The following is a 26,987-nucleotide window of genomic DNA, read 5'->3' on the forward strand; positions in this document are numbered from 1 at the left end:
ACTTGAAAGCGGAAGAGATCCAATGAAGCTGGATGTTGGAAGATTCTGGACAGACAAAAGGAACTACTTCTTCATACGGCTCATAGTTAAATTCTGGAAATCTCTCACAAGAAGTAATGGTGGTCACCAACTTGGATGTCATTAAAAGAGGAGAAGACAGATTCATGGGTCATAAGGCTATTGATAGCTAGTAGCCATGGTGGTTATGTACTAGCTCCTTTGTTGGAGGTAGAATGCCTCTGAATACCAGAGAGAGTACTGGCATCTTGATGGCCACTGAGAGATCAGGATGCCAGACTAGATGGGCCTCTTCAGCAGGCTTCTTCTTATGTTGTTTTGTTCCTAGTTGACATCCCAAAGTTCACCCTTCATACTCTTCCCTGGTGCCTGGAGAAAAGGGCAATTTAAAACAAAACAGTGCCCTTATTACAGTGCCTTGCCCTCCTTTCCACCTTCCCCTCACCACCACCAACCCAAGCAGCTCCTGAGCAAGCATTTTCAAGAAAAAGTTCCTTTCGGTTTTTAGGGGTTTTTTAATTAAAAAATAATAATTATCTGCAAAAGACTGTAGTGTCCGAACATAAAAGTCACTTTCCTGCTGCAGATGATGCTTTTAGAGGCAATAAAGCCTCTTGTCATTTCAATGCCACACCTCTTTCCATGAAAGCATTTAGGTTGGGCTAGCCATATGTCCCGGACATTACCGGGATTTCAAAGGCGGAAGTGATGTCTGGGTAGAATTCCCAGAAGGCAGTGGTTTGTCCTGGATCTTCAGTTTTCTTGGTGTTTTCCTTTTTTAAAAAAAACAGCTGTCAGGTTTTCCTTTATAAAGCTCAACAATTTTGGTGGTTTCCTTTCATTAAAAAAAACTAAACAACTTTCGGGGTGTCCTTGTTTTTACTTTTTGAAATATGCCAACCCTATTTTTAGGTACTAACGAATGTAATATTTATTTGTTTATTTTATTCCATAAAAATTATATACTGATTGAATGTTTAAAAAAACTCAAAGCGGTTCATAATATTCTTTATCCTGGTGGCCTGCTCTGGGATCAGAACTGAGTATAATCATTTTTATTTGCATAGAAAAGAACACTAAGCAAGAACACAAATGTACGAGTCCTTCCTTTACTAAAATATAAAAAATGAAACCATATCAGGAGGGAACCATTCCTCTCCAGATTCAGATCTAATGGCTGAGCCCTGTAAAAGTCATAATCTTATTTCACACTTTTTAATTAACCACCCCAAAGTACTTTTTTCTTGCTCCATAATTTTCTCATTGCATTTTTCACCTCTTCATTTCTCAAGGTGTAAATCAAAGGGTTGAGCATAGGGGTGATAATGGTGTAGAACACGGCCACGCCCTTGTCCTCTGAGAACGTGGTGGAAGGCCTCAGGTAGATGAAGATGCAAGGCACAAAAAATAAAACCACTACCGTGATGTGAGAGCCACAGGTTGAGAGGGCTTTGAGACGCCCTTCAGAAGAACGAGTTCTCAGAGTGACTAGGATAATGATATATGAAATTGTCAGGAGAAGAAAACTGACTAGAGAAACCATGCCACTATTGACAATGACAACATACGCAACAATATAAGTATCAGTACAGGCCAATTTCAATAGAGGGTGGACATCACAAAAATAATGGTCAATTTCATTGGGCCCACAGAAGGGGAGATGTAAGGTGAGGAGAGTCTGTACCATCGAATGTGCAAATGCTCCCAGCCATAATGCCCTCATCGTCCAATTGCATACACTTTTGCTCATAATTGTTGTGTAATGGAGGGGTTTGCAGATAGCTATGTACCGGTCATAAGCCATCACTGTAAGGAGGAAGATTTCAGTGACACCAAAGAAGTGGAACACAAAGAGCTGTGTCATGCAGCCAGCAAAGGAGATGATTTTCTTCTCAACAAGGAAGTCTGCAATCAGTTTGGGGGCAGTAGCAGATGAGTAGCCAATATCTACAAAGGAGAGGTAACTCAGGAAGAAATACATGGGAGAGTTCAGACGGGAGCTGCTCTTGACGGTGGCAATGATAAGTACATTCCCCGTTAATATTGCCACGTAGAGGACCAGAAAGAGCGCAAAACAGGCTTTTTGTAAGTCCTGATCTGCGGTGAGTCCCAAGAAGATGAATTCAGACACATTGTTCCTGTTCGCCATGCAGTCAGAGGAGACAGTCGATTACAACGCAGAATTAGAACAACCTGCCATCATACAAAAATAAGAACAGTGTCAACAATAAGGGTTATTTTTGAATACAGCAATGAAAAAACAACACATCCACAAACTAGATGTTAACATCAGAAGTTTCCCGAGGAGTCACATTCTAAAAATATAAAATAAGATACTTCACTCTGCAGTTAACCAATTGGCATTCAGCAATTCAAGAAAGGAAATCTAGGAGGTGTGGTAAGTCAGCTGCAGAATGGTTCATTGGGGGAATAGTCCATAACTTGGGATGCAAGCGTGCTATTCAAATTTCTAGATTTAATAAAGTTTTACAGTCAGCTATATAAGCACAAAATACATTTGTTTTCAACATCTGTACAGAAATCTGATCCTTTATTCATTCACTTGCTTTCCTTATTCCGAACAGCCCTGTCAACATCGCCATAGAATACTGTTGCTCTCAAATCAGCCACTGAGACTGCCATAAGCAACCTAGTAATGCATGTCTTTTCAGATGCCACTGATGTTTCCTTGCTGCTGTGTCACCTTCCTTAATGCAACTATTGCCAGTGGTATACTAAGGGTAGCCCCTAAAGTGATGATGGTTATCTATTTTTTAAAAGTTATTTATTCATACAAAAGCATACACTTCAACAACATACAAAGAAGAAATCAGGAAAGAAAAGCAACAGAGCAGAATGAAAACTAGAATTAAACATAGACATGCAGACAAAGTACAAGTTTGGGTCATTTTATTCACATTCCCTGGAAAATAATTATCGTTACTGGTGATGGGGAGTTGTTTAGGGAAGTCAGCCAGATAGGTAGGGTATAAATAATATATTAATATTATTATTATTATTACAACATTTTAAAAAAATAAATCAGTTTTATTTATAAATATCAAGATATTGTCCTCAAGGCTTTATGTTATTCTCACTTAAAGCTTAAAAACTACTAAGCATTTGAAATCCTAGCATACTATACTGGAGACAGTTGCATATTACTATCAACTTTAATATATAAAATAATTTTTTGCCATGTAGTTGAAAATGAATCTTATTTTGTTGGTCCTCTAGTGTACCTTAATTTTTCAGCATTTCCTAAGGACCAGTTTATTTCTTTTTTCAGCACTATCTATGAACCAGATTGGACTAGGTCACAAATCCTTATTTAATTCCTCTAAATATGTCAATTTTCTTGCAATAACCCACCCGGGCAGTAGCAATAAGAGCAGATTCAATTATTTATCAAAACCATCTTCATTTGATACATCCCATATCCGCAACAATGCTAATGGACAGATTAGTATAAATTCTTGCTTTGTTATTAAATTAATTCCTACGAACACCGTCTCCCAAAAAGCGGAAATTCATGTCTTTGGGTTTTTTACACCACCAGCATTTTGGAGACAGACTGGGATTAATGTATGAAAAAATTACCAGCGTAATTCCACCCAAAGAATATATTGAGTAGAGTCTTGAATCTTTACTGTGGTTGATTTCACAGATACCTTGTTCCTTATCATTTCCTATTTGATGATGTCAATATCATAACCCAAATACTTTTCCCAACATTTTTGTGATCCGGTTAGATCACCTGTTAGATCAATAAAAGAACAAATGAGCAATGCTTTCCACACTAACAACAATGATCACATGAGATGAGGGGCTTAGTGTTGGGCTATGTAACATAGGAAGCTGCCTTATACTGAGTCAGATCACTGATCCATATAGCTCTACAGCAGGGGTAGGTAACCTAAGGCCCGGGGGCTGGATGTGGCCCAATAGCCTTCTCAATCTGGCCCACAGACAGTACGGGAATCAGCGTGTTTTTACATGAGTAGTATGTGTGCTTTTATTTAAAATGCATCTCTGGGTTATTTGTGGGATATAGAAATTCATTTTTTTTCTTCAAAATATAGTCCAGCCCACCACATGGTCTGAGGGACGGTGGACTGGCCCACAGCAGAAAAAGGTTGCTGACCCCTGCTCTACAGTGACAGATGATGGCTCTCCAAGGTTTCAGACAGGGGCCTCTCCCAGCCCTTCCTGTAGATGCCAAGGATTGAACCTGGGACCTTCAAAATAGATGCTCAACCATGGAGCTATGTCCATATGCCCTGTTGCCTTTTAGAGGGGATCAACAATGTCAAGTCTGAAATACTGGATCAGCTGTTAGGCAGCAAATGGGGCTCTGTATGGACAGCTATTGTCCCACAGTCTCTTGTTTAAGTCATTGTTCTTTGCATCAGGGCCAAAGAGTTCCAGTCCAATGCACAATGAATTGGGAATAAGGCCCATTATTGACCCAGCAGAACTTAATTCTGAATAAGCATTGGATTGGGCTGGACAACTGGAAGCAACCAAGCCCAGTATCATGACCACCTCAACCATGGATGAGGAACCTGTAGCTCTCCAGATATTGTTGGACTCCAACTCCCAACACCCACAGCCACTATGGACAATGGTTAGGAGTGATGGGAGATGTAGACCAACAACATCTGGAGAGCCACAGTTTCCCCGTCGTTGACCTAATCAAGCCATTCAACATTTTTGTACACATTTTAAATGTGGTTTTTATTATCCTCTTTTGGACACATATCAAGAACCTGCAGTAGAGGAAACATTAGAGAACTGTGTGAAGTTATTATCTGTCAGTCAGTGACATTGCCAATATGGGCAGAGAGACTCAAAATATCTCTTTTCTTGCACCTTAGTTGCCTCTTATTGATCATGATTTGAACCTCTCTCTTTTTTTCCTCTTTTTTTACTTACCCTTGTTGCCCTCACAATTTGCATTTAGTTTACCACTGAACACTCATACCTGAAATAAGAGACCTGGAATCTTACAAAATGTTAACCATGTGATTATTCCAGTTGCCTCAGGATAAAGGAAAAGAACCCACAAACTTTTACCCCTTCCCACATGTTCTGAACCCATGACTTTGCCAGAGAGGGGGTGTAATGTCACATCAAAATAAAATGGAATTTTTAAAATGGCACTTTGAGGAGTGTTTTAAGAATAAATAAGGAAGTATTGTATGTACCTCGATGCAGCATTAAAGAAAGAAAGAAATGAACCATTTGGAAATCCCAATGAACATTTTTTTTTAGTGCAATAATAATCAGTGATCTGTACGGTTCATTACTGTATCTCGCCATTCTTACCTGGGTGGTCTTGACTGAGGAGTGTCCTTTAAGGGCGCTGCTGGGCTGTCGCTTATCTTCAGGTGGGATTCAACCACATACCAGCAAATTCAGGTGGTGCAATTAAAGTTCGTACACAACAAACCCAATGCCCACCCCGCAAATGCAGACTTCTGTGATAAAATGTGCTAGAAAGTATGTGATAACGTTTGCTTGATGCAATGTTAGATAAGCACCTCACAAAGAAATCAGCATGATTGTTCCATAGAAGGCCGATGTTGTGTACCTTCCCTGAAAAAATTGTGCAAAAAATAAACTGGTCCTCTGGAAGAGATCCTATTTCACGATCTGCCAGCACTGACAAAGTTTCCTTTATACCTTCTGTGACCAAAGTTGCTGCATCTCTCTACCAAGTTTATCTGTTCTTTGCTTCACTGAACTGCTCTGCAATTCCACCAATTGACATCTGTCCCAGTGCTGTTGACGCAGGCCAAATTCCCCTCTTGAGAGCAAAAGACCAGCTGAAGCTATTGACTCGATATATTTATCTCAAATCACTGCTGCTTCTACAAAATCTTTGGGAAGGTTGTCACTCCTCTCCTTTTTCTGAACTAAAATATTTGCATGTGATAATGCTCTGCAAGAGCACATCATCGTCATCAATTTAGTTAATAAGCTCTCAAAAGAATATAGACGTTTCCCAATAGAAAAACGTTCATGAGGAAGCAATGCAAAACTTTTTTTTAAGACACAGGACAGAAATATCAATCAAGGTTTTGTTTTTTCTATCATTCTCCCTTTTTCATTTTTAGAAGTTAGAATAGAAATTCCAGAGTTTGTTTCATTCTCTGGTACTGCTCTGATGTTTAAAGTCAAGGCAACTTGTGACATGATGAACGTTTATAAAATGATGCATGGCATGGAGAAAGTGGGTGGAGAAAGCTTTTTCTCCCTCTCTTCTAACACTAAAACTCATGCACAACCAATGAAGCTGAATGTTGGAAGATTCAGCACAGATAAGAGAAAGTGCCTGTTTAGACAGTGCACAGTTAAACTTTGGAGCCTACAGGATGCAGTGATGGCCATCAACCTGAATAGCTTCAAAAGAGGATTAGGTAAATTTATGCAGGACATGACTATCAATGGCTACTAGCCATGATGGCTATGTCCCCGCTTCACTGTCAGAGGCAGTATGTCTTTGAACACCAATAACTTGGTTTTACTATGTTTTTATATGTACAGTGGTACCTCAGGTTAAGTACTTAATTCGTTCTGGAGGTCCGTACTTAACCTGAAACTGTTCTTAACCTGAAGCACCACTTTAGCTAATGGGGCCTGCTGCTGCTGCCGCGCCACCGGAGCACGATTTCTGTTCGCATCCTGAAGCAAAGTTCTTAACCTGAAGTGCTATTTCTGGGTTAGCGGAGTCTGTAACCTGAAGCGTATGTAACCTGAAGCATATGTAACCTGAGGTACCACTGTACTGTAAGCCACCCAGAGTGGCTGGGGAAATTCAGCCAGATGAGTGGGGTATAAATAATAAAGTTGTTGTTGTTGTTGTTGTTGTTGTTGTTGTTGTTGTTGTTGAGCACAGTGCTGTTGCATTTGCAGGCTTCCTATATGCATCTGCTTGATCAATGTGACTCCTAATTTGGGCTTATAGAACCCACAGCAATACAGGAAGGACGTCATTGCTCTCCAAAACCTGGTAGAGTTGAGTGAAAACACACATTGAATCCTATCTCAAATGTGTGTAGAAGTTTTCCTTCTGGTGTTTCAGTATCTAATGGAGTTATCCCCTTACAAATGAACACATTTATAGACAGTACGCCAAAGTAGCAAGTGAAAACCAAGGTATTCATTCATTCATTCATTCATTCATTCATTCATAGCATTGTTATCCTGCTCTTCAACCAGAAAAGGCTCCAGAGCAGCTTACAAATGTCAGTGATAAGATAGTCTTTCCCTCAAGCTTACAATCTAAAACACATAACACAAAAGGGATTGGAAGATTCAGGCACTGTTTCTTAATTACAGAGTTCTTGTAAACACCAGCTGGAATGGAAAGAGTTCAAGGAAAGGAGCAGCTCAATTTTGTTAGTCTTTCCACGGAATGGCTGGAAAGCCTTGCAGTCCTATCTCTCTTTTTGTCTTATAGACTGATGCAGAGGCTGATTGAGGGCACAACCAGTTCTACTGCACTGGGCGCCAAGCCTAGGAGGTGCCGCAGGGCATCACAACTATGGCGTAGTGAACTGAGCAGAGTGGAGGCAGGGGGTGCCAAATTTTGGGCTCACATAGGACACCACTGACATTTGAAAGACCAAAGTCCATGCCTGCCTGGTGGAATTTGTTTAGATAAATAATCCTTTCAAACTGGTTCATATTGCTTTTCTATTCCGGTACCCAACCAGACTTAGCTGATGCTCCTGCTCTGATCAACTTAAATCTGCCACTGAGTGTGGCAATAACACTTTGCAGAATGCACCTGGGGGAAGGGGGACACCACAGTCGGTGGAATGAACTGGCAAACAGTATGGTGACATTTTGAATGGCTCACCAAATCAGACTTGGTTCCTTCCATCACTCCACTAATTTTCTTCTTCATTATTTCATAGTACAGTGGTGAGAAACCATCAGGACCTCCTTCTCTCTCCCGTCCTGCACCTCAGTTAGGTTTGGAGAAAATCTGCTATTGGAGGCAATAAGATACTTTTTTCCCAAACCTAAACACAGCACAGGGAGACATTTTTATAGGGGCTGCTGAGGGAAGAATTAGAGCTTTTTCAATGGTGGGTCAGAGACAGAGACAGAGAGAGAGAGAGAGAGAGAGAGAGAGAGAGAGAGAGAGAGTTACTTGTGCACCATCTACAACCATTCCTAGACAGGGCTAGTCTTGCCAGGGTGGCACATGAATTGGTAACCTCATGATTAGACTACAGTGGTATCTCGGGTTAAGAACTTAATTTGTTCTGGAGGTCTGTTCTTAACCTGAGGTACCACTTTAGCTAATGGGGCCTCCCGCTGCCGCCACGCCACCGGAGCACAATTTCTGTTCTCATCCTGAAGCAAAGTTCTTAACCCAAGGTACCATTTCTGGGTTAGCGGAATCTGTAACCTGAAGTGTCTGTAACCTGAAGTGTCTGTAACCCGAGGTACCACTGTACCCATGTGCCTGATTCAGAAGCTGCAACTAGTTCAAAGTGCAGCTACCAAGGTACTGAGTCACATAGTTGTACACACATTACACCATGTCAGGAACATTCCTTCCCAGAGTGACAGCGAGGGCTCTGAAGACCAAGGAGGGGTGGCAAGCAGAAAGAGACAGAGACTTGCTTTCTTCCCATGTGGAGAATGAGACGAGCCCCTCCCGTCCTGGAATGCATGTCGTAAATCCCCAAGACAGTGTAAGGCAGGCAGAGGGGCCACAGCTCACAGACCCGTTCTCGGGGGAGGAGGGGCAAACTGGACAAGCTGCTCCTGAGCCTCCTTTGTACTAGGGGGAGGAGTAGAGTCCAGACTTGGTGTCAGGCCAACAGAAGGATGGGCAGCCAATGGAGGATATCCTGTTGGCGAACAGCCCGCCCTTCAGTGGGCTCAACTGACCCATCTAGTGAGGAAGATTGAGCTGTGTGCTTGGACTGAAACTACTGTGTAAATACCAATAAATCTGAACATTAGAAAACCACCAGCTTGCCGTCTCTTGGTATGAGAGGGAGATCATAAATCCTGACACACCAGAGCTGAAAAATCTGCACCAGCTGCATTTTTACTACTACAAGCTCATCCACACACCCACTTGTCCCATGCCTAGAAAGCATGGGTCCAAGCAGTTTTTTCACTTGCCCTGTGCTTTCGGGGCATGGGTCCAAGTGGTTTTGCCCCACTGGATTTCTATGTACCTTATTTAACTAAATTAATGACGCTAAAATGATGCTAAATGATGCTAAAATTCAAATATTAAATGATGCTAAAATTCAAATATTTCCTTTCTCACTTGAAGTCACTTTCCTGCTCCATAGTTTTCTCATGGCATTCTTCATCTCCGCATTTCGTAATGTGTAGATCAATGGGTTGAGCATCGGGGTGATCACGGTGTAAAACACAGCCACCGACTTGTCTTCTGCAAAGTCGCTGGAAGGGCGTATGTACATAAAGGTGCATGGACCAAAAAATAAAATGACCACCAAGATGTGGGAAGCACAGGTAGACAGAGCCTTCTGACGCCCTTCGGAAGAGCGAGACCTCAAGGAGACCAAGATGACAATGTAGGAGATAACCAGGATGATGAAGCAGCCCAATGCAATCATCCCACTATTAGCCACCACGATGATGCCAATAATGTAGGTATCTGTGCAAGCCAGTTTCAATAAAGGGTGGACATCACAGAAATAGTGGTCAATTTCATGGGGTCCACAAAAGGTGACCTGAGTGACGGAAAGGGTCTGCACCAACGAATGCATGAGCCCTCCAACCCACGAGGCTGCTATCATCTGCCCACAAACCCGCTTGGTCATAATGGTAGTATAGTGGAGAGGTTTGCAGATAGCAATGTACCGGTCGTACGCCATCACTGTAAGGATGAAGATTTCTGTGCAGCCAAAGAAATGGACCCCAAAGAGCTGCGCTATGCAGCCAATGAAGGAAATGGTTTTCTTTTCTACAAGGAAGTCTATAATCATTTTGGGGGCTGTGACAGAGGAGTAGCAGATGTCTACAAAAGATAAGTAGCTGAGGAAAAAATACATGGGAGAATTCAAGCGGGAGCTGAAGATGATGGTGACTGTGATCAGGGAGTTTCCCAGCACAATGGCTAAATAGAAGAACAGAAAAACCACAAAACAAATTTTCTCCAGCTCCTCATTTTGGGTGAAGCTGAAAAAGATAAACTCTGTCACATTGTTTATGTTCTCAGCTGGAGATTTGAGTTCCATATCTAGATCACCTGCAGAAACAAGTAAGGAAAATGCTCAGAAACTGGCATGTCATTTTCAGGATCCCCCCTGGTTTTATGACAATCAGATGGTGGAGGTAGCAGAGTGAAGTCAACCATAACAGTCTCTGGCTATATATATATATCAATGCAAGTAAAAAGTGCTAGCATGCCAGGAAGGAAGCCTTGCCATGCAACTCCATATTAAAGGGATGGGGAATCTGTCACCCTCTGTTGGATTCCAACTCCCAACCAGCACGGACATCCCTCAATGGCAGTTGTACACAAATTAGTTAACTAGGGTTGTTGTTTTTAAAGGAAAGAGGATTCTCAGGTACTCAGGAAGGTACCGTATATACTCGAGTATAAGCCGACCCAAATATAAGCCGAGGCAGCTAATTTTACCACAAAAAAATGGGAAAACTTATTGACTCGAGTATAAGCCGGTTCACACACCACAAACCTGGTGGTGGTGGCAGCGGTGGAGGAAGAACAAGCAGTCCAAAAGGGCTGCTTTTGAGCTGTTCGTTCCTCCGCCGCCACTGCAGACAGCAGCAAAGGAGGAGGAGGAGGAAGGAGCAGCCCAAAAGGACCCTCAGTCGAGTATAAGCCAAGGGGGCACTTTTCAGTATTAAAAATGTGCTGAAAAGGTATGCTTATACTCGAGTATATACAGTATTTCAGCTTATTTTTCACTTTCTGAGTAAGCAGCTGATTTAAATCCCCTTTTCTTCTCTCTTTTTAAAGTTACCCATTAACTAATGCATCCATAATAGTCAATTCTGCTCTTCCTTTATTTGTAAATCATACAGTTAGAGCCAGGGCTGTGTTAAGCATATGCGGCGCCAGGGTGCAAAGATCCACCCAGTGCCCCCCCTCCAGGTTGCCCAGTCCCGGGCATGCAGAAGGGCAGAGCCGGCCGGCCGCCTCAGCGTCTTGCTGGCTTGGTCACGCCCGAATTCTCAGCACAGAGCTGCCTGCAGCAGAAGAGCCCACCGTGGCATTCCGACCGACAGGCGGGCTCTTCCCCAGGCTTAACTCTCAGGCCCCGGACTCTCAGCCTGGCGCCCCTGAGAGCCCGGTGCCCGGGTGCCCCGCACCCCTGGCGCCTATGGGTAAGATGGCCCTGGTTAGAGCAGAAATCTTCAAATGCACCTGGTGCCTTAAGTTTACAGTATTATTTACTAAAGTGAAAAAAAGAGGCAATGGGAAAGAAATAAAGGACTTGTTCATACTGTAGCAAAATGTGGATTTGCACCTGCTTGTCTTGCCATTAATACAGGAGTGCCCACATGCCCATCCCAGTGGTTTCCTGGAACTTTCCCCCAACCCTTTAAATAGAGGGGGGAGCAGTCTTAGATGTTTTGGACTTTCCAAGAATAGAAAGACATTGCATTTAGAGCAGGGCCGGATTTAGGTTTGATGAGGCCCTAAGCTACTGAAGGTAATGGGGCCCTTTATATGTCCAGCTGTCCTTTGTCAACAACAAATTGTCGCTGTTTTTGTGTTGAATATATGCTACATGGTAATTTATGGACCTAATAGGTATCTAAAGCCATTTGCTATCCGTAGGTTTAATTTTATTTGTTTTTTATCTTATAATTTGGAAATGTACATCCAGGTGTTTTTTTCTTTACATTTTTTGGGGGGTCCCAAGAGAGTGGGGTCCTAAGCTATAGCTTGTTTAGCTTATACGTAATCCGGCACTGGTTTAGAGAGGGAAAGGTCTGAGACAACACTGATGCCTTGTGGATGCACCTACATTAATGGGAAGACAGGCAAGTGTAAATCCACATTATGCTCCAGGGTGGGCAAGCCTGAGGAGGAGGTGGGGAAAGAGGAGTTGTCAGAAGAGAACTGGGACAGAACCAGAGCAAGGCATCCACCACCCAATGTCAGCACACATTACCTTGTCATTTGGGGCTTTCCACAGATTAAAAAACCTCTGCATTTAAAGGTAGGGAGGTCCAGGACAACAAATGGGAGGAAGAGGGCATCATGTGCACATACAAAAATTAATGAGGAAACAAACCAGACAAATAGACATTTTTCTCTAGTGTGAACAAGCCCCTAGAATGTGCTGATTTTAACCTGGGATTTTTTGTTGTGCTTTTATGCAACTCGGTGGTGCAGCTGGAAAATTTTAGACACTAAACTTAATAGGCTTCATGGAAGGGAGGGGATCCTTTCACTAGTGACATTTATTACTTCACTTTCAAAGCACACAATTAACATTTTTCTTTCCTCTACCTCCACTATTGTTATTCCATGCTTTGCAGCTGCTTCTACATTCCTGATATATTAGAGAGAGAGAGAAAATAAAATCTTTGCCCATCTGAGAACAGCAATAAAAAGACTCTGCACACGTCATTTCACGTTTTGAAAACTCAGTTAAATCATAGCACCATCATGAGATTGTGCAAGTAGGAATAAAGTGAAGTTTACTTACTGCTGCAAAACAAATAGGACTTCTCCAAACTGGAACAAAACGTGGTCCCCATCCCAGAGTTCTTCATGACCTTCCCCACTTTAAAGGCTGGCTTTTTCTGATTCATACTTTCCAAGGATTCTAAAGCCCCACATTTAAAGAGGGAAATGTCCAGGACACCACTGAGATGGGGAGGACATCATGTGGGGGCCCTATATTAATGGGGAGCCAGGCCAGTACAAGTCCACAATTTGCTCTGATGTGGACAAGCCAGTTTACTTGGGAATTAGCACTATTCTGGATAAAAATTGTAATATGCATGCCTAGCCAGCTGCACCCTGATTGTTATTTTAAAAAATAAAAATGGGTGGACCACAGCATGCTATTGCAGGGACTGATGCCACTTGCCACTGCTGCCATCATCTGCCACTATCTGGGTGGTCATTTGGGGACCCCTCTGGACTTTACCCCCAAGGTCAGGCATAGCTGCACTCCTGGTGTTATTGTTGTATAGACCTGTAAAGCTAATCTTATAGCATGTTCCTTTATATTATTATGACCTGTCTGAATAAATAATAAATCTGTTGTGCATTTGGGAATCTAAGAGATGTTGGAAAGAGAAACTGGGCTGAACAGCCAGATTACCGAACAAAGAGTGCACACACAGAGAGTCCCTTTTTCTCTCTTTGAATGTCTTAAAATAACAGCCAAAGTTAAGCACTTTTAAGTATCATTGAGTACAATGGGGTTGATTAGGAACTTGTCCACACATACACATACACATACACATACACATACATACAGAGAGCTTAAAAAGGGAACACATCCCTTCTGCAACAGTATACCTTGCTTGTATTTGCAGCTGTTGATAGCCTTGTGTAGTTTTTTCAAGGTCGCCTTTGGAGTTTCTCACTATCTTGACATAATGAGTTGAAAACAAAAAGCATCTAGACGAGGGGATATGAAGCCTGATGCAGAGCCATTCACTTTTATGGCACTGGATGGCAAATGGGCAAAAGAAAACAATAATCCTGAAATGTAGAATTCTCTTCTTCATTCAAAAGAGTAGTTCACAGTAAGGAGGACTTTTCTAAACTGAATTCCTTCCCAATTAATAAATTAGCTATTCTGTACCAAAGGGAGGGTGACTGAGCATCTTCAATGATTACATCTTTATATGCAGTCATGGAAAAGCATAATGGTTTCTCAACTTCCCTCTTTTGGGGGGTGGGAGGGGTTGCATGGAGATGTTCCTTAGCCTTCATGTGGCACTATATCAAATCTACCCACTTTGAATCTCTGGGGAGGTGGAGTGATAGGGCAGAGTGATGCAACTATCCAATTTGCAGAGTATGACGTGAAACACGTCTGATGCTAACAAGATAGCCTAAACCTGGATGATAAGATCCCAGGGGCCACGAGAAGCACAAGAGGGACACCAGCCAAAGAAGGACTAAACTTTGTGCATCACTTTTCAAAAGTATTTGCAGCAGCAGGCTTTGATGCTCTCTTTAACTCCTGGTGCCCAGCCTTGAATGTGCTTGTGCAAAGTTATTCTATCAGTGTACTTCCCAAAGCCAGACCACAAAAAAATTCATGTGGTGTAGATTCGATGTGCCTAACAGTTGTAAGTCAACTCTATACCATCCAACATTTCTCTGATGAAAATAGGGATGTTAATAATAATATTAACAATGGCAGGGGGTTGGACTCGCTGACCCTTGTGGTCTCCTCCAACTCTATGATTCTATGATAATAATAATAATAATAATAATAATAATAATAATAATAATAATAAATTTTATTTATATCCCGCCCTCCCCAGCCGAAGATTCAATGATCTTATTATTTATACCTTGTACATCTGACTGGGTTGCCCCAGCCACTCTAAGTGGCTTCCAACATCTATTTTAAAAAAAACATTAAACATTAAAAAGCTTCCCTATACAGGGCTGCCTTCAGATGTCTTCTTAAAGTTGTATAATTACTTATGTCCTTGGCTCAGGGGTCACCTAAAATACCCGCCAACATTTCTCTGATAAAAATAGGGACATCCTAAGGAAAAGCAAGATGTTCCAGGATCAAATCAGAAACCAGGACAGCTTCTGTAAACCCAGGACTGTCCCTGGAAAACTTAGTAGGAAGAGAAACTGGGGAGATAATGGAGATCTAAGTAGCTCTGAGAGCAGGATAGACAGGGTGGCAGGAGAGCTGAGATTCATTTTTTGATTCAAAATGAACAAATATTTGGCTTTAATACCAGAAAAGGAGGTGAGGTTTCTCAGGTCCTGCAGTTGTCTCCAATAATACCTTGTTCGTGGCATCAGCTTTTGCCAAAGGATCAAAGGGGTATAGTTTCCTCTATTGATTCTAAGCAATCAGCCATTGCCATAAGCAAAGCCTAAATTCTTCAGTCAAGGACTAGGAATCTGAAGTTACAACAACCAGGTAAACCTGAAGCTATAAGTGCCCACTCCAGTTTCTTGCCCCAAAACAGAAAAATGGAAATGGAGAGGCGTTAGCCAACGTTTGTCAGCTTACATAGACCCTCCAAGTGTCCCTATTTCCCAGGGACATCCCTGGTTTAGAGAAGCCATCCTGCTTTCTGATTTGATCCGGGAACGCCCCACTTTTCCTTAGGATGTACCTGTTTTCATTGGAGAAATGCTGGAGGGTATGAAGTTATCTGACCCATCTGAAGGCAATCCTGTATAAGGAATTTTTTTAATGTTTGATGTTTTATCATGTTTTTATTTATTTTTTTAATAAATGTTTATTAGCATTTCAATAATACACATAAACACACACAAAAAAAGAAAAAATAACAGAAAATACAAAAATTTAGAAAAAGAAAACAATTACAAACAAATGAAATTTCAATTGCTTATTTTCATATAACTTCTTTCTTAGACCTCCTCTCCCCTCCCCTTCTTGTATTCCAGTTCAAGTTATTAGTCCTGCAAATCCTTATTACTTAATTCTCAACCTTAAACTTAATAATTTTGACATACTGTAATTATACCTTTCCTCATTCTTCCATAAAATTATTATTACATTCCTCATTTTCGTTTCCTTTTAACCATTTTAGACACCAATTTTAGCTTATCTAATCTTAAACATCTTATACATCATTTCTTATTCTTTAACATATTTCTTAAAGTCAATATTTCCCTTCCATAGCTTTCCCAACTTCCATACAAATATCAAAACAAATTAAAAGTAAGTAATTAAGAATTCTGTACCCTTTGGATTACCAAACTCCAACCCCCCTTTCCCGGTTTAGACCCCAATAAATGTTCATCAATCAATACTGTTTAACCTGGAGATCTCACGTCCGAGGCTCTCAGGTCACCCTCAGTTCCTCTCTGCCGGCCTCTTGGATAGTCCTTTAGGTTAAGCCCCAAGGCTCGAAGGGGCTCTGATCCAACAAGATCCATGATTTTTCCAGTTGGCCCTCCATATTTAAGATTAATACTAATGAGGTGTTCCACTCTCAAATTTGCAATTTCCAACTCAGTCCAAACTTTCCACCTCAAGTTTTTATTCTCCTTTGTTGTCTGCATGCCAGGCCCCAAGCTGTAATTCTCCCTTGACATCTGCAAAATTACCAGTCCACCTTCCTTTTCCTCACAATCCACAGTCTCATGACTCTCAAATTCCTCTTGTTGTTGATGTATATAAACTTCCTGCCTCCACTCCCTGTCAGCTTCAACAATGTTGTTTACTGCCAGGGCCAGGGTGTTCGCATTTGTAGTCAAAACATCTGTCTGATCTTGTAACTTTCCCAGGAGAGCCAGTATTTTGTTGAGTTTAGTCTGATTATTGCTTCTTTCAGCCATTTTTACAGTGTCTCTCAGTCAGTAAGTTAATTTGTAGCTGCTCTCCCTTATTTTCTAGAAGTTGCAACAAATATAGCCAGCAGATGCAACAAAGACAAAGTTCCCTTTATCCTTTCCTTTTGACAGCTATTTTGACAGCTGTCAAAATCTTCAATAGTTCCTCAACAGGTTCTCTCACGGGGCGTCCCCGGGTTCTGGGGGGGTGAAACTTTAGCTCCAAACGTCAAGTTTATCCTCCGGTAAAGTTTATAGCGTCAAGCCGTGAAGTTTTTTTTTTTTTTTTTTTTTAAGTTCTCTCGACCTTAAGTTGCAAGCTCTTTGCGTTAGAATATCTACTCAAAGGGGGGGGCGACTTCCTTTTTGACCCTTCCCCGCTCGTTCCCAATTCAGGAAAAATTTGTTTAAGATCCAAATTCCATATTTACTCACGGGTTCTTGTTTTTGAGTCCGAATGTTTCAAGGAAAAAGTCAGCGCTTCTCCGGCAATGGCATGCGGCTTCGCTCCGCAGAAGGAGCAATCGACTCACAGCACCGCGCCGTCCCCCGTCCCCGTTCCTGAGCCTTTAAAAAGGCTCCTTCGCGGTTTGGGGGGGCGCAAATGGTGCCCGCCGAGTCACCACGTTCACAGGCATCCGCGCCTGTGATTTTTAAGGGTCCCCGCGTCGCCGGCGCGGACAAGACCCGATCCTGCGGAGCCGATTCCCTCCGGAGCTCGGAGGGAATCCGCCATTAATCGGCAGCGCTAACCCGGAAGTCCCGGGACTTTTTTTATATATGCTGGGATGTTTTTATATATGCTGGAAGCTGCCCAGAGTGGCTGGGGCAACCCAGGAAGATGTGTAGGGTATAATAGTAAAATTACCCTTTTGGAATAGGACAACCCTATTGGAGAAATGTTGCAGGGTATGCTAAGAGCAATCCCCCCCCCCCCCACTTTTCAGAATGTAATGTCTTGCATTGCATTCAGTGTTGGTTTGGTACAGCAATAAGAATGCTGAGAAATGGGAGACTCAGGTACAAACTCTTGCCAAGGCTGCAGTCCTAACCCCTCTTTTACTTAGGCTGTGTCCAAATTCTTATTTATTCTGTATCCAGTGTTGGTTTGGAAAACAAACTCTCAACTCTCCGCCCTGGCTTTTGCCCTTCTCACTCTCTGTGAGATGCAAATAGTTTTGATTCTTCTCATACAGAACTTGATCTAAAACTAACACATCAACATGGTTGTTATATTCAGTTACATTATCAAAATATTTTGAAATCCACCTTGTTTACACATTGTTAATAAGCAAGATGCCAGTTAACGCTAGCATAACAAAAAGAAATTATGAACTCAACTTCCAGTTAAGGTAAGGACACAAAACCAATCCACCACATCTTCCTGTTTCTGCACAATGAAATTCTCCTTTTTATTTTTAAATTGGGAGGAGGCATGAATGAATCATCAGCCTACTTTCCAAGAACACATTCTAGTTTTAAATTCAAATTCACACCAGGTTTCAAAATAGACAGTTCCATTTCAGATCAAGTCCATTTTCAAGACATTTTACACACGGATTGTGGGGAATTTTTAGAATCCAAAGGAATATATTGATCACCAGTTTTCCAAGTGTTTTATCTGAGTTGGGGGGGGGGGTTAAGACATGAGCAAGTCTTCTTAAATTCCATATTCTGATAGCTCAATAAAATGAAGATCTCTTGTATACATATTAAAATGTATGTGCATTGATTATTGGGTTGTTCTTGTATTTATTTTTATTATGCATTTTGTGATTAGTGCTCACCTCGACAGCACATATACTAAAATGTACTTTGTGGTTTCATAGTGTGATTTTATGGTGTGAACCGCCCTGAGACCTGTGGGTATAGGGTGCTATGCAAAATTTAATAATAGTAATAATAATACCCAGGCAGGTGCAAGCTGCGGTCCTGCGAGACTGGTGAAATAACTGACACAGGACATAGATGTTGGGTGAACTCAGGCCAAATCTTTATTGACTACAGTGGAAAGCAGGGTTGGCATGGAAATAGGGCAAGGATCATTTCTTCATTCCAGTCACCCCCTGCTGATGGAATAGCACTCCATCGGGGTTGGGGAAACACCCAGCCCCCTCCATGGGAATTATCCTGTGCTGAACCCTGGTATGGTGCAAGCCAAGCTACCAGGGTCTCACTGAGTGACCAGGAGAGAGATTCCAGTCAGGCAGAGGCTGTAACCAAGTTTAAGGCACTCCTTGGCCAATCCTTCCTCAGGCTCCTTATGAGATCATAGGGCAAAATGGCCCTGTACTCTCACAAGTGGGCCTTTTAAAGGTCTCACCCATCCCTCTTCTTGCAAGATCTCATGGGAGAATCCAATCCCATAAGATCTCACTCCAAAGGGGAGATGCAGCTACAGTTCCCCCACCACTCTCTGGGTTGCGCACTGCCAGGAAGGTTGGCCCAAACGCAGATTGCACCAGGAATGAGGCTTAAAATGCTATCACTGCAAAACTCATTCCCTCACATTCTCCTGCTGCCATCCATGCCTGCCATAGCTGCCTCTTTGATCTTCTTCTGCTGGCTATGGAAAAGTCTCTGGTGGTGTCCATTAAGTTGGCAAGAAGAATAGGAAGGATATTTTTCATCACTTTTGATGGCACAAGAAAGCAACTGGTGCTTGTCCCACTACCTCTAGTGGTTCCTTGGGAGGGGTGGAAGGCAAGACCCTCTTCACTGAGCAGCCTTTTTGGTGCAGATGTTGTTACCCAAGAACCATGTTTGAGTGCAGTCATTTTGGAAGAAGAGCTGCAAGGTTTGTCATGTGCCACCAGGGGACTGTTTCCTTCTCATGCTAGGATTGGTTTCAGGAACTCATGAGATCCCTCTTCTAGTTTGTCCCAATGCCCCTGTCCAGTAGTGAGTTATTTTTGATCTTGAGGTGAGGAGAATCAAGTCCCCTTGGCTTGTTCCTTCTACCATTTCTCTCATTGATTCTGAAACAGCTTGTGTGACGTGTGAGAACTTGCCACATCACCTGTCACCCTCAACAATCGGAGATGGATGGTGTTCTGTACCTCAATGTACTTTTTAAGGCTAGGAGTGGCAGCTATGGTCTCAGTCTCAGCCTAGAATTATTATTATTATTATTATTATTATTATTACTGTCTGGGTTTCCCCAGCCACTCTGGGTGGCTCCCAACAGAATATTAAAAGCACAATGAGACTTTCAACATTAAAAACTTCCCTAAACAGGGCTGCCTTCAGGTGTCTTCTAAAAGTCAAATTGTTGTTTATTTCCTTGACATCTGATGGGAGGACATTCCACAGGGCAGACACCACTACCAAGAAGGCCCTCTGCCTGGTTCCCTGTAATCTCACTTCTCACAGTGAGGGAATCGCCAGAAGGCTCTTGAAGCTGGGGCTCAGTGTCTGGGCTGAATGATGGGGGCTGAAAAGTTCAGAGTTGAGAGAGGAAGGGTGAAGAGTGACACCTTTCTCATTTCCTTCCATGTCTCTACAGTGGTACCTCTGGTTATGTACTTAATTCATTCTGGAGGTCCATTCTTTTTTTTTTTTTTTAATAATATTTATTAAAATTTTTCCAGAATAAAAACGAAAGATAGCAAGAAAAAAAGAAAAAACAAATATGATTTACACTTGGTTTCAGTGGCATCTTTCCCGGACTTCCCCCCCCTCCCCCTCTTGTATTCCATTTCCCTTAAATTGATTCCACAGATTCTTACCCCAAATTTTAAAACCTTATTTGTAATTTTAAATAACCCATTTATTCCAAATTAATTTATCTTATTTATCTTAATGAACCATTTCTCCTTATATTTTATATAATTCCCTAAGATCGACCCCATTTCCCTTCCACGAATTCCCCTATTTTCAAACAACAAACATGAAAAAAGAAAAGAAAGAAATAATATATAATTTTACAGCCTTTGGATTCCAAATCTCCCCCCCCCCCATTCCCCGGTTCCAATCCCCAAAGTTCATCCATTGTCTACTGCCAGCCTGGTGTATCCACGTCTATATCTCAACTCCACTTTGCCGTCTTTTGATAGCTTTTAATTTCAGAAAGTCCAATCTCGAAAAAACTCTCAGAAAAAGTCATTGCTCTTCCATCCAGACCTCTATGTTTAAGAGTCTAACTTAAATTCTATTTCTTGGTCCTTTTAAAGTCTGGATGTTCCAAATACTCCGGCTTCAAATTTGGTCCAGCTCTTATTCCTCAGGTTGCTTTTTCCTGTTCTGCTGCAGAAACCTTCTAATTCAGAAACTTCTTGTTCTCCACAGAGGCTTTTGTTATTCAGGAACATAACTTGCGTCAAGTCCCTTCCTTTCTTCAACAGATAAATCCATTGTCTCCTTTAGTATAGAAACCTCTGTAGACAAAATAATGCTTCGTTTTTGCAGCTTTCCCAAGAGATAACAGATCCTGCTCAAATTCATAGTATTTTTCCACTTGCTGCTACTGTTGCAATGTCCCAGCCTCCCTCTAGAGGGAATATGGTAACTTAATTTCTTTCAAAATCAGACCCAAAAGTCAAATAACTTGTTGCCTTTATTTCCAATAATTTATGTCCAAATTGTAACAAATCTAACCAGCAAAGCCATCGTAACAAAGTTCTCTTTTATTTTCCTGCTTTGACAGCTACTTTGACAGCTGTCAAAGTTTCTGTGTCTCTTCACCAGTCTCTCATAGCGGATCGTTCCCGGTTCCCGGGGGGGTTGCATTTTAGTTCCCACAAATCAGTCTTCTCCTCCAGCACAATTATTGTAATTTCCCTTCGTGAAGTTAAAATTTTTTTTCAGGTAAGCAAGTTCATCTCTCAATCTTAGTTGTCAAATCCTTGCGTTGAGCCATCTACAACAGGGGGGGGTGGACTTCCTTTTTGCACTCCCCCCGCTCGCTCCAAATTCAAAGATCAAATTTCCCTTTTAAGTCCAATCAATTTACTCACGGGTTGTTCCTTTTAGTCCAAATCCAAATTTTTCAAAGAAGAAGTCGTTGCTCTCCGCCGAATGGCATGTGGCTTCGCTGGGCAGGGGAAGCATTGGACTCACAGCACCACACCACACACCCCCGTCACCCGCTCCGCAGCCTTTAAAAAGGCTCCTTCGTGGGTCGGGGGGGCGCAAACGGTGCCCGCCGAGTCACCAAGTCCATGGGCATCTCCGCCCATGGTTTTTGAGGGTCCCCGCGTCGCCGGCACGGCAGGACCCGACCCCTACCCAGCCGACTCCCTCCGGAGCTCGGAGGGAGTCCGCCATTCGGCGATGGCGCCAACCCGGAAGTCCTGGAGGTCCATTCTTAACCTGAGGTATCACTTTTGCTAATGGGGCCTCCCGTTGCTGCCACTGCCGCACCGCCACACAATTTCTGCTCTCATCCTGAGGTAAAGTTCTTAACCCGAGTTAACTATTTCTGAGTTAGAGGAGTCTGTAACCTGAAGCATCTGTAACCCGAGGTACCACTGTATATACTTTTTAAAGCTGTGAGGAGAACACAGAGATTTCACAAGCATCTGGGGAGGTCATCACTGGCCCAGTTATGCCCATAGGCTTCACACTGGCTACACTAGCCTTAGGGGTTTCGACTTGGCTGTTTGCTATGTCTCTATCAGTACTGCAGCAGACATTCCTTTCCTTCTCGGCCTCTTTCTCCTCACTTAGGGACCTCTGAATGATGAACTGGAGAGGCTCCCTGAACCATCTCTTTCTACAGAAACCTACCAGGAAATAAATGGCAGGGTTGATGCTGCTATTGATACAGGCAAGCATGTAAAAAACACTGGAGAGTTCATCATAAGGGGCTATGTGGTGCACATTGAGGGGAACACCGAAAACAACAAACACAAGAACTGTGAGCAAGATAGTTTTACAGAGGTGTCCTGTCGGACGCTGCAGAAAACAAAACCTGACCTTTATGAACAGAGTCAGGCTAGACAGAATCATGATAGGGGTGAAGAAGGCAAGGTTGACAAGAAAGATCTTTTGCTGCATTTCGTCACATACTGTTTTGTGACTTAAAGAACAAATGTCCAGCCCAAACAGCAGGATGTCAGCAGACCACAGCACGGTCGCCACAGCACTAGACAACCACGCAGGGCGGAAGGAGTGGTACCAGAATGGGCACAGCACACAGAGACACCGCTCAACACTGATAGCAGTGAGGAAATACATGCTGCTGCTGAATGAGGACACTTCCATCTTGCTCAATATGGTCATCAGCTCACAGCACTGAAGGATGTGGGTGACAAAATACTGTGCAAAAAAGAAAGATGTGACAAACAGGCGCAAAAAGAGAAAGAAAAAGTCAGCCGCTGCTAAGCTGAGGATGTAAACGAAGAGTGGATTCTTCCTGATGTCTAGTCGGAGAAACCAAAGGACAATCCCATTCCCCAGCAGGCCAAAGACGCAGATGAACAGACTGAGGCAATAGATGATGTCATTTGTTAAATTGTGCACAGAGCATTTGTATCCAATATCACAGGTTTGTGTCTGAATGCTGTGAATAAGCAAATGTGCCTGTGTTGTGTTAGCCATCACAAGGCTTTGCTGGGGCTGGCAGATGTCTTCTTCTACTACTACAACTACAACTTCTTCTTCTTCTTCTTCTTCTTCTTCTTCTTCTTCTTCTTCTTCTTCTTCTTCTTCTTCTTCCCTCCTGTCCCTTTTCACCTGCAAGCACAGAGAAGATGGAAGCGCATCAGTAAGTAACTCAGGCTGCACTCCCATTGGCGATTTATGCATTGACAGATTTGTGGTATTTGTAACTCATCTTTTACCCAAAGGTTGCCAAGCAGGTCACAGTGCCATATACAATATTAGATGCATAACTGAATAAAATATACAAGCAAACTTTTTAAAAAATAAAACACCTTGGTTCACAGCAATACTTCAACCAGAACAAAATTACTTCTCACATCTCAGAATAAAGCAGCAATGATACTCTCCTGTCACTCCAAAGCCCAGCAGAATGAACCCATGGAATATAGATCCATGCAAACTCTGGGTTTGTTGGTGGCAATTTCATTGTAACAACCACTGCATGAGCCTTAAAAACAAAGCATCAGCACCTGGTGGGCTTATCCACACTTACCTTTTGCCCCGTGCTTTCCAGGCACAGGTCCTCACTTAAAAGCTCCATTTCCCCCATCCCCAGGACAGAGAAAGCATGTCTTTTTTCTTTTTTTTTTAGAAGAAGAGTTTGGATTTGATATCCCGCTTTATCACTACTCTAAGGAGTCTCAAAGCGGCTAACAATCTCCTTTTCTCTTCCTCCCCCACAACAAACACTCTGTGAGGTGAGTGGGGCTGAGAGACTTCAGAGAAGTGTGACTAGCCCAAGGTCACCCAGCAGCTGCATGTGGAGGAGCGGGGAATCGAACCCAGTTCACCAGATTATGAGTCCACTGCTCTTAACCACTACACCACACTGGCTCTCAGAAAGCATGTCTTTTAACCAATGCTTTTTTTCTAGAAAAAGAGGTGCTGAAACTCACCGTGAATGTCTCCCTTATTCTCATATAATGCCAATGGTGCCCATCTGAGTGGTGCCAGAACTAAATTCTGAAGAGTTCCGGCTGAAAAAAGCCCTGTTCCTCTCTTCTGTTTTTCCTCAATATGGCAGCAAAAAACGTTTTTTAGATCCACTAGCTGGCTGTGAGCAGATCTATTTCTTGTAGTCGCTATAACCTCCTCCAGCAGAATGTGCTTGAGATTTTCTTTAATTAAGGCAGCACGGATTGTTGCTCTGGCTCTTAAAGGCATCCACTTTTCAAATGCTTTCTATGATGGGCATGGCATCCCTCTTGAGCAAGGCTTGACGTTATACCTTGATGTGTCATCTGGAGACTCTGGGTACTCTCACACTAGTCATTTTCTCAAGAAGCAACTTCATTCACCTGGAAAAATTGAAATGAGATCACAGATACAATGTTGCATTCCAATATCTCTATGTTTTCCTCCCATCTTGTAAATTATTGGATAGTGCTCACCTTTATGACTTTCTGTTCCTTAGCGGCACCAGCCTCTTACAGGTCAACTGGAAAAGTGCTGTTGATTCACCTGGCATGGAAGAGTGAAGCACTTTGGGCAAAAGTACTTTGGGCCAAAGCACTTCTAGCAAACTTTAAACCAGACACTTGTATTTTGAGAAGAAAGGGATCTGAAGAATTCCCACTCAGAATGCGCTCCTGATCTGAGGGAGGGGAGACGGGCTGGACCAGTTTCCTACTGAAAATCCTTGCCTAAGTTCCTACTATTTGCCCCTGAAAATGCTTGTCACAGTAAATGTCTCCTTGAGGAGCAATTAGGGGGTTCAGCAGGAGACCAACATGGGGCCCTGATCTGGAGACATTCTAGTTTTGAGCCACATTGTTGCTGGAAGTGGCCAGTTTATACACACCTTATTAAAAGTGCATTGATTGCACTGTGTAGTTTGGCTCTTAAAATAAGAGTTAGTTACAGTGTGAGTCTATACCTGTCTACTCAGAATTAAGACACAGTGAGTCTAATGCAGGTTATTTACATGTAAGTGAGTACAGGATGGCAGCCTTTGTTAGTTACTGCTTTTTAATTGTTTTATTTGTAATTTTGATATTTCATGGAAACTGCTTATACGTTTTGTTACATTCAAGCAGTATTTAAATGTTGTTAAATAAAGAGCAGATCATATTTAAATGTTGTTAAATAAAGAGCAGATCAGCAGTGCCGGGGCATGCGTGGCAAGCGCCAAGCATCCCGAGGGTGCGTGCCAAGCACCGAGCGTCCGGGGGGCAGGGGCGGGGGGGGCTGCGATGTCACCCCCAGGGATGGCAGTTTGGGTGCACCGCTCCCCCTGCCCCGCCTTCATCCGTCAGTGCAGATCAGAATGATTTTAACCAGCATTAGTTTCTTGTGCCTCTGCCATTATATATCTGCAGTGGGATCCCAACCCCCACATATTACTTTTTAACAACCAGCCTTTGCCTACTTACTCTCTTTCTTCTCGGCAAAGTAATGTGTACAATAATGCATTTACTGGGGTGAAGTGTGCATAGAAATGCATATATACATGCAGGAATGTTTTATATCACAGGAAATTGCTTTGCAAAATTGTTTGTGTTAGGCAAAATTGCATGCAAATGTGTATATTTAGTTTGCACTAAAATGCAAATGAATATTCATGAGGATTTTTTTAAAAAAAAATGCAAACTGATGTGAGAATGTGGAAAACTGAATAGGATAAATGAGAAATTGAGAGAGACAAAGATTGACAGATTAACCCACAACTAATCCTCTAACAGTGAGCAGTGACTGATTACTTCTAGACATTTCTGAATTAGGCTTTCTGGACCCATTCCAAACAGATTTCCTGCCTGGTTTCGGGACTGAGACCGTTTGAACAATCTGTGTCTAGAAAGAAATAGGGGAGGTATGGGCTTGTTGATTCATCTGGGGTTACTTATGAAGAAAATGAAAATTGGAACTGGGTGTTGTCAGAATAAAAACAACACCACACACCAACCCCCGCATTCCCTCTCCAAGCAGTTTCATGTCAAGCAAGAAAGGGAGGTTACAAGTTGGAACACTGACAGAAAGAAAGGAGAACTCTCGTAAGACAGCTCTGTGAAATAGGAGTAGGACCAGTGAAAACCTCCCACCAGTGGAGTACGGCCAGTGGACCAGGAAGACTAAGCTAATCCCCTAAACCAGGGGGGTGCCTTGAACGATGGTCAGGGGTGCCACGGGCAACACTGGCCTCTGTCCCTCTTTCCTTCCCTCCTTGCGTCTCTGCCTCCCAAAGGCTTGCACAGCTGTTTGTTACAGCAGCCCTGGCTACAAGCTTCTCTGGCAAATGGTGCCTCTGGGGCTGGCCAGGGGGTGCTTCCCAGGGCCCTGTGGGGCAGTGTGAGGAGGCACCTACAAGTCTGGCTTTGGGAAGGAGGCAGAAGGGCTACAGCATCCTGTCAGAGCCCTGGAAGCTTGTGCCTGGCTTCGGGAGGGAGGCACAAAGATCATGCACATGATGTTGGCCCCCTTCCCAACAGCCATCGCAAGCTGGTGCCTCTGGCCCTAACTGTTCCCCTATGAAAAATTTCACTGCATGCCACTCTTGCCCACATAGATTATCCAGAAGCATCTGGTAATAAATGGGACCAAAAGCCACCAAGGTCACTGCAGATATTCTCTATCTGTCCATCTATGTATCTATCTGCCAATAAACTACTTCCTGGAATACCTTCATTATTACTTCCTGGAGTATTTTTAAGTATTTTAATTTGCATAGTTTCTGCAGGTGACAGTCTTCAGCTTTTCTTGTGCAAGGGCATGGGATTATGGCATTTCCCTTCCCACTCTTATTTCAAAGCTATTTTTGTCTTTGTATCAGAAAGGCACCTGACCAATTTGGTTGCCAATAAATATTGCTGCAAACATTTCATAGATCATGGTCTTTCCAAAGAGTGGCTCCTGTCCAGGTTTGTTAATT

General features: G+C 42.6%; 3 protein-coding genes across 3 annotated transcripts; all 3 read right to left on the bottom strand.

The window, feature by feature from the left end:
• Positions 1 to 1,237: 1,237 nt before the first annotated feature.
• Positions 1,238 to 2,208, bottom strand: LOC307215042 (olfactory receptor 4S2-like; the record flags this gene model as incomplete). Its single annotated transcript, XM_079974197.1, has 1 exon — positions 1,238 to 2,208. The coding sequence occupies exon 1, from the start codon at positions 2,165 to 2,167 to the stop codon at positions 1,238 to 1,240; it is 930 nt and encodes a 309-aa protein (XP_079830323.1). The 5' UTR covers positions 2,168 to 2,208.
• Positions 2,209 to 9,302: 7,094 nt separating this feature from the next.
• LOC307201254 (olfactory receptor 4S2-like) lies at positions 9,303 to 10,259 on the bottom strand (the record flags this gene model as incomplete). The annotated part of the gene is made up of 1 exon (XM_079950303.1): positions 9,303 to 10,259. The coding sequence occupies one exon, from the start codon at positions 10,257 to 10,259 to the stop codon at positions 9,303 to 9,305; it is 957 nt and encodes a 318-aa protein (XP_079806429.1).
• Positions 10,260 to 22,000: 11,741 nt separating this feature from the next.
• On the bottom strand, positions 22,001 to 23,251 carry LOC307201261 (mas-related G-protein coupled receptor member H-like; the record flags this gene model as incomplete). Its single annotated transcript, XM_079950315.1, has 1 exon — positions 22,001 to 23,251. One exon carries the CDS (start codon positions 23,249 to 23,251, stop codon positions 22,001 to 22,003), a length of 1,251 nt encoding a protein of 416 aa, XP_079806441.1.
• Positions 23,252 to 26,987: the final 3,736 nt, after the last annotated feature.

The sequence above is a fragment of the Podarcis cretensis genome, assembly GCF_951804945.1.
Source record: "Podarcis cretensis genome assembly, chromosome: 1".
Classification (NCBI taxonomy): Eukaryota; Metazoa; Chordata; class Lepidosauria; order Squamata; family Lacertidae; genus Podarcis; species Podarcis cretensis.